Source organism: Trachurus trachurus (assembly GCF_905171665.1).
Source record: "Trachurus trachurus genome assembly, chromosome: 9".
Classification (NCBI taxonomy): Eukaryota; Metazoa; Chordata; class Actinopteri; order Carangiformes; family Carangidae; genus Trachurus; species Trachurus trachurus.
This window is the reverse complement of record NC_139895.1, coordinates 7,929,076-7,942,544: the sequence shown is the minus strand read 5'-3', so window position 1 is coordinate 7,942,544 and position 13,469 is coordinate 7,929,076. Positions and strand designations below refer to the sequence as shown.

The following is a 13,469-nucleotide window of genomic DNA, read 5'->3' as shown; positions in this document are numbered from 1 at the left end:
ATTTATGCCGCGGCTGCCTCGGAGGAGGAGGAGAAAACTTTTTTTTCTTTTTTTAAATCATTAGCGGTGCTTATTTATTAGTCCACACTACATGTTGGTGCCTTCGGTCCTCTCTGCCTCGCATCGTTTCAGGAAATAACTGGGAATGTTTCAGAATGTTTGTAAACTGAAAGCAGATTTTCTAACAGACTTGATGACACCTGTCGTCTCCCTCCCGACGGTTTACGGCGAGGGAATCACCACAGATTATTGTAAAAGGTTTGAAAGTCCGAGGCTCGATCCAAAAACGCTTTTACACAGCAGAAAATCACGTTGCTTGATCCGAAACTGTTTAACACTACAAAAAGCTGAACCACGCATGATAATGTAGTTTGATCCGACACTAGACTGCGCTCTAACGTGCCGTTTTTTTAATCCTAGGTTAACCGGATAATAAATTCATAACCGAGTAGCAGATTACCTACTCGGGTACCCGGGTACTCGGGTACCCGTGCACATCCCTAAACCTAACCCTAACCATCTAAAGTAATTCCATAAGTACAAAGAGTATATGGTTTAACACAATAACAACTCATCAGGTACAGGTACATGAAACAAAAAAAACAGCAAACCGAGCTTGATTTAAACATATTTCAGCAGCAGTTTTTGTTTTACTCTCTTTTTAAAGATAGACAGAGATGCAGACTCTTTTATCGTGCTCTCAACCTCATTCCAAGTCTGTGGTCCTTTAACGGTCACACTAAGACTTTTCAGACATTTCAGTTTCCGTCTCTTTCCCTGTATACTTAAACCCTTTTCAAAACCTCGACTCTCTGTATGTAAAAAAAGGCTAACAAATGCACATTGCACAACATAAAATAAAAATAAAAATTGTTTGCGATACTTATGTGAATCGATTTTTTCTCCCACCCCTAGTAGAAAAGTTTCACCTTTGATGAACCACACAGGTTCCTTCAGATTGCGGCCGAGGCTCTAAAAGCTCAGAGCGGACCAGGAAGTGAGTGAGTGAGTGTTTGATGTGACCGACTGACCGTCCGGCTTCTCTTCTCCTCTCCTCCCCCCTCCAGCCTGCCAGTCATCCTGCGCCACCTGTTCCAGCAGGTGGGAGTGCCAGTCCTGCGGCTCCCAGCTGCCCCTGCTGAGCGCCGACAGCGGCTGCTGCCTGGCTTCCTGTCCGCCCGGCTCCTACCGGCACGACCACACACACTGTCGCCGTGAGTAACACACAAGATGTCATGGGATTTATTACGGCAAAACAAAACAAAACAAACAACTTGAGCCAAAAGTTGTGTTGTGTTTCTTTTATTTGGCTCCGGATCAGCAGCAGTAACAAGCTGCAGGTGAATCTCTCATCTGTCTGAATTTCTCTGGGTCAAGCTGAATTAGATTTCCATATGCATATATACATGACACGGGTACATATTTATCCATGTTTTTATATCATTTGCAGAATATTTATGATGACAAGTTAAATCTTTCCCAGTCAATCTATGATTCGGATGTTCCTTAATCACACAAACTGAAACGCTCAGTCATCCGCCAGGTTGGCAGCAGACAGGCGGCAGACTGGCCGATGTGCATGGCGACATATGGAGAGGCTTATTTCTTTCTGCAGATTCACCTCCTCCTCCTCTCTCCTCTTCGTCTGATGTCTTCTGTCTTTTTCCTGCCGTCCTCTTCTCTCCTTGTCCTTTTCTCTGGGTTTCGACGCTCCATGTCTGCAAATTACTTTTGTGTTTTGTTTGTTTGACATCTACAGCAGCCAATAGCGTGGTAGATGATGATGCTATTCATTCATTCATAGATGATAAGACTGTATGGATGATGGATGAAGACGTTTCTGGAGTGAGACTGTATAATGTTTGAGCCGATAGCTGAACGTAGCAGTGATGCTAACGGCCTCATCGGAGTCTCAAACTATAGCTGGTACTGTAGATACAGCACCAAGATGGAGCAGGAACGTAAACATTGTAGAAACTGATTTTAATTGGATGCAAAATTAGGACAAGTGCAGGATGAGTCATCAAACATCTAAATTTGTTTTACAGGAAGGTTTTCTTTCTTTCTTTTTTTGGACTCTCAGGCTTTTTATTATCTGCCTCCAAATGGAACAGGAAGTGCTCAAAACACACCTGGTCTCAATGAAACTATTCAGTATCAATAGACCAGATGGTGGAGCGTGCAGGGCAACCTCGTTGCAATTCTGTATTTATTTACAACACAGACTGGCACAAGTCATAAAGCTAAATTTTGCAGCGTTTGATTGGATGAGAATGTCTCACAGTGAAGGAAACGACACTCATCCATTGGAAAGTGAGGAAACTCAGTTGTTTTAGCCTGGATATCTTTATATGTATGTGTGATTATCTACAGTAGTGGACATGAAGGTCCTCGGACCTCAGTTACAACAGTTAAAGGGATAGTTCAACATTTTGGCAAATTGGCCCATTGCCATAATCCCTATAGTTTTAGCAGTAGGTTTGTTACCTTTAATTGTCGGTGCAAGCTATTTTTAGAACAACTCTGTCTCACAACTTCCCGTTATTATCTATTATCTTATTGATCTCTCTCTAGCGTGGTGAATGTGCAGGTCACAACTTGTCCACCAGAGCATTTCGGAGTTGTTGGATTGTGTATTTGATGAGTTTGATGAGGGAAACCAAGAAATCCCATTAGCCTCCATAGCGTAGCTCTGTGGCTCTGCTCCGCCGTTCTAAAAACAGCTTGCACCGACAATTAAAGGTAACGAACCTACTGCTGTGACTATAGGGATTATGGCAATGGGCCAATTTGCCAAAATGTTGAACTATCCCTTTAACATGTGGATACAGGATTAAAGCTTAGAAAATATATTTTTGTATTACAGGGGGGGAAAAAAACCAAAAGACATAGACTCAGATTCTGACATTGACTTAATAGCAGCGATCATCTGGCCGCTGGCGCCGGGGCAACGAGTGGCGTTCCCACAGTGGGACTCCACAGCTCGGTGCCGCTCCGTGTTTCAGGGCCCTGGGATGAACTCTGGGTGACTTATTTCCACTGGGTTGGTTATGAGGATAACTCAGAGAGGATGTTCTGACTGAATATTTCACGAAGCTCCCTCAGGGAATTGAAGTATTATTGCTTCAGTATTGTGCTTTTCCCCTCAGTCACTGTTAAAAAAATATATATATTTTTTAAAAAGCCTATAAGAAGGTGGTTGTTTGGAGGCAGATGTGCAGGTTGGAGGAGTCGCTCTTATTGTGACATTTCCTCTGAACCGTTGCTGCAGCTCTGAACTCTCTGTCTCCCCCGAGGGACGGTGGGGTTGTTTGGAAAAGTTCTTGAAGTTGGTGTTGGTGCCCTTTTTGAAGCAAAGGACAAAAAGTCTGTCAAGATTTAGTCAAAGTAAAGAGAGAAAGAAAAAAAAGGGCGAATAATTAAATATTTGTGGCTCTCATTCATGTTGCTCTGCTTGATGTTTCTGATCTGACTCTTTCAAAATAAGAACATTAGAGAAACCAGTTAGTGCCTGAAAATGGATTTGTAATTGAAAATTAAATTGACTTGAAAATTACTTTTTTTTTTCTTTCCAACAAACTTTTCTGTTTTATTGTTAATTCACTCGTTCAGAGCTGAGTGAGTGTGTGTTAATATTACACCGTGCTCTCCAGTCAATCACTTCACACCCATAGGAGAAAAAACAAAACAGCACAGGAAGTGTCTGGTAGGAAATAAAACCCTTTAAGTTTGATAAGTGCTGTATTCTTGTATTGTTACACCCAGTTATTCTTTTGAATATGAAAGAGTGTTTGGAGGAAAATATGAATATTATAAATTTACCTCATGCATGGAGGCTCAATGTACTAATCAGGTCATGCACAGCTCAAACATTCACAGAAAACAGCGATACGTGACTCAGACTTTAAAAAAAAAAAAGAGAAAAAAAAAACATGAATATATTTTAAGCTTCGTTTTTCAGCCGGCACATGTTGTTATGAGTCATGAGTTTTGCTTTGTAAATGGTTTGTGCTCAGGAATCAGCAGAGCAATCAGACTATTGTGGCAAACACCTGTTGCCATTTGACTTTTATGCATTATTTATTTCTCAGCCTGATTCAGAGCGAAGAGTTGCAGTATAATCACAGTCATATTTCAATAATAAACAGTGATCAGGTGCATCTGTAAATTGGAGGAAATTGACGTTTTATATAGGTATAAAGGGCCAAACCGATTTTTTTTGGGGCGGGGGGCAGATGCCGATGTTGATATTAAAGGGATAGTTCACCTAAAATTGAAATTTCACTCATTATCTACTCACCCTCATGTCGACTAAGGGCTGGGAGAAGTTTCAGAGTTATCCGTGGCTTCTCTGAGTTACAGGGGGTCTCGGCGTAGCAGTGCATGTCAATATAACGGTTGCAAATGGATACCAACTGTCTTCGTAACAAAGAGACACACCAAAAAACATCCAAATACCTCCATGCTGCTCGTATGTAATGTCCGACTTGTATTGAAGCCCCGAAATGCGAAATTGTCCCGAAAAAAATTAAATAAGTCTATTTTTCAAGCTTGTTTGTAGCGGAAGCTTCTCTTCCCGGTTCGTCAAATTTGGACGAACCAGAGTCTGTCCTCTTCCCAGTTCATCCAAATTTGGACAACCCGGGAAGAGGAGCTTCGAGAAGCTTCCGCTACAAAACAAGCTTGAAATATAGACTTATTTAATTTTTTCCGGAATAAAGAATTCCAAATTCCAAATAACGGATATATCGGCTGATTTAATTTCTACATTTTTCATTCGTAAATCAATGGATAAATAAAACAAATAGCTGCTTTTGATCGCTTAAATATAGTTCAAACACGTGTTATAAAGATATAAACTGAAGGGAGAACAGTGTGGTGCAGTCAGCATGTGAATTGATGTGAGTTCTAACGTATTCACATTTTCTTTCCTGCATCATTTCAAACCATGAAGTTTTTATGAATCAAACTTCGACGCGCCCCTACTGGATAAATAACGGCACAAGGATGTAATTTCTAAGTAAAACCGAGTCATATTCCCTGCACTTTATTAGTGAAAATATAAGTGTTAACATCGTCGTCTGTCGGCTCAACTATTGGCCGGTTAATTCTCAAAGGGCTTCAGTATAATCGGCCCTCGTTATGTACTGGAGGTGATTGTCGTGGGGCGTTGAAATGAGCTCAACCAGCGCAGGCAGGCGGGAGGGAGGGAGGAGGCTTAACGGTGGATGAGAAGCGAGAGCAAAGACTGGACCCCCGCTGTGCAAAGTGCCAATAAAGGATGGATGCAACAACAAGAGCTGTCGACATCGACTGTTGCTCCACCACCAGCACCGCTCTGCCTCAGAGGCCTCGGTGCAACCAGAGCCTCTGGACCAATGACTGAAGCCGAGCTGAGCCGAGCTGAGCTGAACCCCGAGGGGAACGCTAATATACAGTACTCTGAGCAGTTTGACTGAGCGGCTCCATCAAGTAGAGAAGACCTGCTGTGACTGCTGGGGGGGTTGGCAGGATGATAGACAGATGAAGAGAGAGAGAGAGAGAGAGAGAGAGAGAGGAGAAGAACCGTGATGCGATTACGGTGTGGTCGACACTGCAGCTCAATTTCACACCTTAAAGGGATAAATTCAACATTTTGGCAAATTGGCCCATTGCCATAATCCCTATAGTCATGGCAGTAGGTTTGTTACCTTTAATTGTCGGTGCAAGCTATTTTTAGAACGGTGGAGCAGAGCCGTGAGCTGCTCAGAGCTACGCTACGGAGGCTCATGGGATTTCTTGCATCAAACTCATCAAATACACAATCCAACAACTCCAAAACGCTCTGGTGGACAAGTTGTGACCTGCACATTCACCACGCTATGAGATAATAACAGGACGTTACCAGACAGAGTTGTTTTAGAGGGAAATGCAGAGACTGCTTGATGAAAAACTGTCCCTGAAGACAACATACATCAGCTGTTTTGCATGAATTTACCTCTAAAACAACTCTGTCTGGTAACGTTCTGTTATTATCTCATAGCGTGGTGAATGTGCAGGTCACAACTTGTCCACCAGAGAGTTTTGGAGTTGTTGGATTGTGTATTTGATGAGTTTGATGAGGGAAACCAAGAAATCCCATTAGCCTCCGTAGCGTAGCTCTGAGCAGCTTGCGGCTCTGCTCCGCCGTTCTAAAAATAGCTTGCACCGACAATTAACGGTAACAAACCTACTGCTATGACTATAGGGATTATGGCAATGGGCCAATTTGTGTTATCCTGCCTCCTTCCATCCATCCATCCATCCATCCATCCAGCTCCATGTAATGTAATATAATACAGTGCTGTAGAAATCCCTCTTCATACATTTATGCTGCCTCTGTCCTGCTCTGCTGCTGGATGCTGGATGCTTCAGGCCTCGGTGGCGTCCACTGAAGAAACTCCCCTGCTCATTCATTAATCCAGCATCTATACTGCATTAATACTGCAGATGTAGCTGTATTTATCTATAATATTGTACAGCCAAAAGTCAAATCGAACACAGCGATGGCGGCTGCGGTGCGTGACGTTGTGCGACTCCCCTGTCAGGCTCTTATCCTGCATCTGTCTGTCCTAACAAATCCAAAACATCAACTCTCTCTCTCTCTGTGTGTGTGCGTCTGTGTGTGTGTGTCCCAGTCAGGCAGCAGAGCGTTTACTTTTAACACATAACCAGCTTTAATAAGAGCATAAACCTTTGCTTTGTTTTGTTTTGTTTTGTTTTGTTTTCTCCCCCCTGACCAGCGTCTCCTGAGGCGGCAGCGCTGGAAATCAGAGGGTGCTGCTCTGCTCACTCAGGCCGCGGCTATTAGGGGAGGATTTAGTCTGAACCAGCTCCTTATTCCAGCTCCTATTGTTTACGGAGGAAGAGAATCACAGGAAGGATAGAGAGAAGAAGGAGGAGGAGGAGGTGGGAGGTGATGGGAGGAGGTGTCAGTGAGTGCGTGAGGTGTTTGTGAGGAGCTGCTGCGAGGCGTTTATGGAGGATTGTAATGCTTCTTGGCAGACGACCAGGACCACCCAGAGCCTGGTGTGTCGCTGCAGGACTCCCTGGGGGTTCGTTGCTCTGTGTGTGTGTGTGTGTGTGTGTGTGTGTGTCTCTGCCCATGCATGCATCCACAGTCAGCTGGTTAATAGTTATTGGAAGGAGAGAGAGAGCTGTTTGTCCTCTCCGACTTGTTTCTTTCTCACTTCTCCCCCAACGGCTCAGTGAGATCAGGATGGTTCAGGCTCGTTGCTCATACTGTTCATACAGCTCCACACTGGATGTTTGTGGAAGTCAAAAAAACAGAGTAAAGACTTTGTTAGTGATTTGTCTGTTTCAAAACACAGTTGTTATTGTCTCCAGTCAGTGTCAAAAGCCACACAAACACATGCTCATCCATCCTGGTCACGTCAAAAACAGTCCACAGCAGTTTCCATCTCCCATTTATAGAAAGTGTTTAGGGTTTCAAGGTCTTTATAAGAGCCACATTGAGAAAAATAATGTTTCACAGACTTTGAGAATAAATTCATAGTTTTACGAGAATAAAGTCATAATATTACAAGAATAAAGTCACAATTTTACGAGAATAAAGAGGCAATTTTATGAGGAAAAAGTTGTAAATTAACGGGAAAAATGGCAATTTCTTGAAAATAAAGCCACACATTTACAAGAAAAAAGTCGTAATTGTAACTCCAAAACGCTCTGGTGGACAAGTTGTGACCTGCACATTCACCACGCTATGAGATAATAACACAACGTTACCAGACAGAGTTGTTTTAGAGGGAAATACAGAGACTGCTTGCTGAAAAACTGCCCCCGACGGGAACGCACATCAGTGGTTTTGCATGAATTTACCTCGAAAACAACTCTTGGATTGTGTATTTGATGAGTTTGATGAGGGAAACCAAGAAATCCCATTAGCCTCCGTAGCGTAGCTTTGAGCAGCTCACAGCTCTGCTCCGCCGTTCTAAAAATAGCTTGCACCAACAACTAAAGGTAACAAACCTACTGCTATGACTACAGGGATTGTGGGCAATGGGCCAATTTGCCAAAATGTTGAACTATCCCTTTAAGAGTTTCTCAACAGTTGCACCAGTAGCTTGAAACACAACTTTTAGCTTTGTTTGTTTGCTTTATCAACATGCAATGCATCATGGAATAGGTTGATCCACCTGTTGGAGCTGATACTATAAAAGTCTCTGTGACACAAGTGAACATTTATGATATAAAGTTCTTTTTGAATTGACTAGATTTGGGTCACGGTGACCTCACACTGTCCTTGTGAAGACAACAGCTCCAGATCCGACCTGCAGGGAGTCGCTTCCCTGCAACATCACAGTGTGTGATAGTCAGACTCAGGCCGTCGCTGCTGCAGCTCTTTGATTTATTCCAAAGGGACTCAATAGAACCAAAACTGACCTATATTCAGTTTACCAGCCTTTTGAATTAATTTGTCTGACTTTTTTTTTTTTTTTTTTTTTTTTGTAAGCCTGAGAGAACGACAGATCTTTGGAACGGCAGTGAGATTCATTCATAACGTGGAGATCACTGGAGGACGGCTGTTCTTTTTATAGAAACGCTACTTTACTCAGTTCGTCTCTGGAAATAAACGCTGCTGCTGTTGTTGATGTTGTTGCTGTTGTTGTCGGCGGCTTCCAAGCAAAGTCTGTCGCTATTTTCATTCGTGATTCAACTTAAAGCAGATATCAGTGGAATGTTTTTGTTAATATAAGTCCTAAATAGTCCTATTTTCCGTCAGCAATCACTTACATGAAGTATTTCAGCCTAAACACGAGTCTCTCCGTCACTCTGCTCTGCTGTAACCCGAGGAGAAAATTTTCCTTGTGGGATACAAGTGTTATCCAATGAGGAGAGAGAACGGCATGAAGGGCTGTGTGTGCAGCCAAGGGATGCGCGTGAATGTGGTGACGTAGCACGAGGACCAATTGATGCCTGACAAGGGCGGGGGCTGCTAACTCATGGTGCGTTCAAAGAAACTCGTACTTTGTGTTTTTCCTTCCTGTGAAGTCATACCAGTTCGATCTGGTACGAGTTCACGGGTCGGAAGTTACGAGTGGCCGTTATAGGGAACTTTCACAGACAACAGGATGGTAAAAACACGAGCTACGGGTTACCTGGAACGCTACCAAGTCGTAGTTGTGACTTGAAGCTGTAACTTACGGTTTCAAAAGCCTGCCTTGAACGCAGCATTAGCCGAAACGGCCGTGAAGCTGATATCTGCTTTAACTGTTGTTTCTGACCTCTGCATAACCCTCTCATGTTCACTTGTGTCGGAGCCGTCATGGTCGGTTTGCTTCTTTTTTAGAAAACACCTTTGACATCAGTGGTTATTTCTGTCGGGTGTGATTTTCACGGCTCTCTCTGCTTGTGAAATCTCAGGAAAGGTGGGAGAGATCGAATCGATGCCGTCTTGACTGGCTCACCCAGCGTATGTGTTCACCTCGTGACCCCCCCACCACCACCACCACCCACCCACGTGTTATTTCAATTTTACATCCCAGTTTCATTCATGGAACTGTGACGACTGTACAGTTTCTGTGTTTTCCGGTTTCCTGAGCTAATTCTGCAGTTTGGCTTCACACCGCAGAGGAAATGTTTGGAGAGTTACAGCCCCAGTATGTAACTTATTTGGCTTTTTATTAGCAAGAATCAAATCTGTCTTTCATAAATACGTATTTCACTGAAGTGGAATCACACCCGCATACAAATGAAAGCTTTCTCGTACCTTAGAATGAGTTGTTACAAGTCGTTACAAATACATAAGTGGGCGACGCACAGAACCGAGGCGGCCATGTTGCATCGCCATTTTTTACGTTCAGTGGCAGCGTGACCGTAGGTAACCACGGAAACTCAGCGGAGCTGTGGGCTCGGCCTGTTAAAACTGTCACCACTGTGTAGTGTGAGGAAGGACGGAGGCACTGATGATGCATTCAGGTGCAGTCAGGCAGACGGCCGTCGGCAAACCAACTGGATGTCATTTTCACCATCATCATCACCATGACAACATATTGTCACGCCTGTATTGTTTTGCCTCGTGCTGGCGGACCACTTGTTTACATAGACGCTTGTTTATCCTGTTACATGCAGCGTCTGTTGTCTGTCTGACATCTGCCAGATTTCACGTGAATGCAACATCAAGAATACGTTCAGATATGCAACCGCACCGCTAGATGGGGGGAATTCCTACACATTATACCTTTAAGTTCGGTCCCTTCGAAGTTTTTTTTCCGCTTTATTGGCTGGAAAAACCTGATACTGAATCTATGAATCTAGATTCCAAAATAAAAGCCCCTCTCTTTCTCTTTCCCCCCCGTGCTCAGTTTAATTGCTGCGTCTCTCTCGGTTCGTCCCAGAAGGAACGGCGAGCTAAGATTATCCGCCACACCGTCGTCGTGTGACTGTGCATTTGTCTCCACCTCCACCTCGCCTGTTTTATGCAGAGAAGGTTTTTTTTTTTTTGGCAACTGGTCTGCTAGGATTACATTTGCTGATAACTTAGCGCTCCGGGCTGCACAGAGAAAATAAATTGCTCTCCTGTGAGGGCCAAGGTAAAGGACGTGTAATCCCCTTGTTGGATATAACCGTTTTGGAGAGGTTGTGTGTGTGTGACCGTGTGTGTGTGACCCAGTGGTAGAAATGTAGGAGTCACATCTTTTGCTAAATGCTGGTTAGATGCTTTCTATGTTTTTGCTTCATTTGCAAGAAGAAAAGAAAAGAAGAGTCCGAGTGGATTTTGTTTGTTAAATTTTGTTCAAGTCGCTGCAGAGGTGCAGCCGAGGAATCGACTAGATATACTCTAGATTATCTCTGGAAGAGGAAGAAGAGGAAGAAAGTGGGAGGAGGAGAAGAAAAAGAAAAAAGAAAAAGAAGACTAGAAAGAGGGACGTTAAAAATTGAACATGGGTGTAAACAGAGACAAACAAGCACAGAAAGAGAAAGACAGATGACAAGAAATCTAGTGTTGAAGCTCAAGAGAGAGGCCAGAGGGCTGAGAGAGAGAGAGAGAGACAGACAGAGAGCATCATGGGAACAGAGGGATGCACATCTTCAGAAACAGAGAGAGAGAGCGAGAGATAGAAAGATAGACAGAGAGATGATAGGAAGGAAAGAGAAAGAGCTGGCGGAGACTAAAATATTGAACAGTGGGCCAGGAAACTGTTTCACCTGTCAATCAACCTGTCACCGTGGGCGATGGCTTCCAGTCCCTCAAGTTTCACTCGGGACGTCCCGCCACTTAAACGCTAGCTGTCCCACCACCACTAACAGGAAGTCCGCTCTGCTGTTGCATGTTTCAGGCGTCTACTGTACTGTAACCTTCAAGTCACGTAGTATCTATAATTCAGAGCTTATTATAAAAAAATGTTTTGCTTTTTTTTGATTGATTTCTCACCTCGCGGGCACGTCAGCGCAAAACCAAAATTAACTCCCTGAGACTTGAGACTTGACGGGAGCGTTCACGGAGAACATTTGCTGCACTTGCATTTAATTTTTCACTTACAGGGACTTTTCTAGCGTTGCTGCTCTGAAAACTTTTTACCCTTCTCATGTGTTTTATTTTTGAAATGTTGATCCATAAAAAAAAAACACTCTAAATTTACTTTTAGCCAATCAGAGGAGAGGAGGCTCTGGGCCTTTCTTCTGATTGGCTGACTGAATGATTAATTAAAAATAGAGCAGATTTCAGAATTAAACACCAACAAATCCAGTGTGATTCGGATAGTGGATCCAGGTGAGAGTAATTTGTTGTGACATCACAAAGTCGCTGGTTTTAAGGTTTATTTTTCTAATACTTTGATAGTTTCACAGTATTAATTCAGAACCTACAGCTATAATCTATAATCAAAACAGACATGGGGAATCTGACTTCTCACATTATTGGACCTTTAAGAAGCATCTCTTCAAATTAATCTTCATATCATGTAGACACATGAGCCGAGAGCGCTGGCTGTTCGGGAAGATAGAAAAATCAATCTAAAAAGAGTTGGTACATTTCCAAATCTTATCCTCGCTTATAAAAAAAAAACGCGTACATGATTTGCAGTTAATGGGCTAAAACATGCAAAAACCACCAAGTGTGGTCCTTTAAATCAGCTGGTGTCAGTGATTTAAATCCCCTGCTGATAGAAAAAAAGACTTATGATTTATCCGCCCACAGTGGGAAAAAAAAAACGGAGAGGAAGTGGATTTGGCTGCTGGTTGGTGGTAATTTTTCACTGAAAATGAAGAGAGATTGAAAAGTGAAGTCAAGTTGAGAGAGAACGAGACACAAGGAGGGGCAGATTTCATTTCTATTTGGCACACATGATGAATAAGGTAACGCAAAATGCAACAAAACTGACACAAACAGTGCAACACATCCAGACTGAAAACACACAAATCTCCATTTTTCGACAACAATCTTTAACTCATATTTAATTTAGCTCTTTTTCTACTGAAGACGAGTGCATGTGAGGGACAGAAATGGAAACTGTACAAACTCTTAAGAAGAAGAAAAAAAAGCACAATCTGTGTGGACGAGATAAACAAAACCCAAATTAAACCGTGTCACTAGGAAGGTAAGAGAACTTTGAAATTTGAATAATGGGAAATATATCTGAAATTTAAGTCGGACCAACCTGGATCTTTTGGAAGTCGCCTCCTCTCTCCTCTTTCTTCAAGGGAACTGAAAAGTGTAAAGTTGAAGGTTCAGCCAGTTTTCTTTCTATGCTTACAGAATATAGATGTTAGGACGTTGTACGGAGCCGCCGCTCACAGTGACTGAGTGTTTGGAGTCATGGTGCAGACACACCAACTCCTGAATTCCTCTCATTTTACGGATCCCATTCATTCATTCCCTCCTACTTATCTGGACTCTCTACTTCCGGACTCTCTCTTATCTATCTGGCCTGTCTACTTGGTCTTTTTACTAAACTTAACCAACTCCTTTCATCATTGCCTAAACCCAACCAGTGCAAAATCTTTTTGGGGAAAAAATACGCTATTTTAAGGAATTGTCATAAGGCAGGATGTTTTTAAAAAAGAAAGAAATACCGTCATTCCGACCATAGGAGGCAAAAATGGTCGGAATGACGGGACGTTTTATAGAAAATTAAGTGTTTCCATTAAGACAATTTCAGGCTCATGTCAGATTGGTGGGATGTCAGAATGGCGGTTGCCCCCCCCCCCTTTGCATAAAGTAGACTCGACTTTACTTTATGCAAGGCAAGGCAATTTTATTTGTATAGCCCGTTTTTACAAACAGTTTGTCTCAAAGGGCTTTACATGGCTTCATAACAACATCCTCTGCCCTTAGACCCTCACATCGACTGAGGAAGAACTCCATGGAAAACCCTTTTAACAGGGAAAAATTGGAGCAAATGAGGTCTGTCCAACGCGATGCGGCCGGCTCCCGAAACTCTGTTCAAACTATGAAACGAGGCAGAGTTGATCAAATGTGAATCAAGATT

The 13,469-nt window shown here is 42.9% G+C and overlaps 1 protein-coding gene across 1 annotated transcript in view; it reads left to right on the top strand.

The window, feature by feature from the left end:
• The window catches only part of fras1 (Fraser extracellular matrix complex subunit 1), a gene marked incomplete at its 5' end in the record, with an annotated part of 337,050 nt that overhangs the window by 145,631 nt on the left and 177,950 nt on the right, over positions 1-13,469 (top strand). The window contains one exon of the mRNA XM_083979904.1: positions 1,068-1,214. Within this exon, the coding sequence (XP_083836030.1) occupies positions 1,068-1,214 (147 nt within the window). The remainder of the gene's footprint in view (positions 1-1,067; positions 1,215-13,469) is intronic.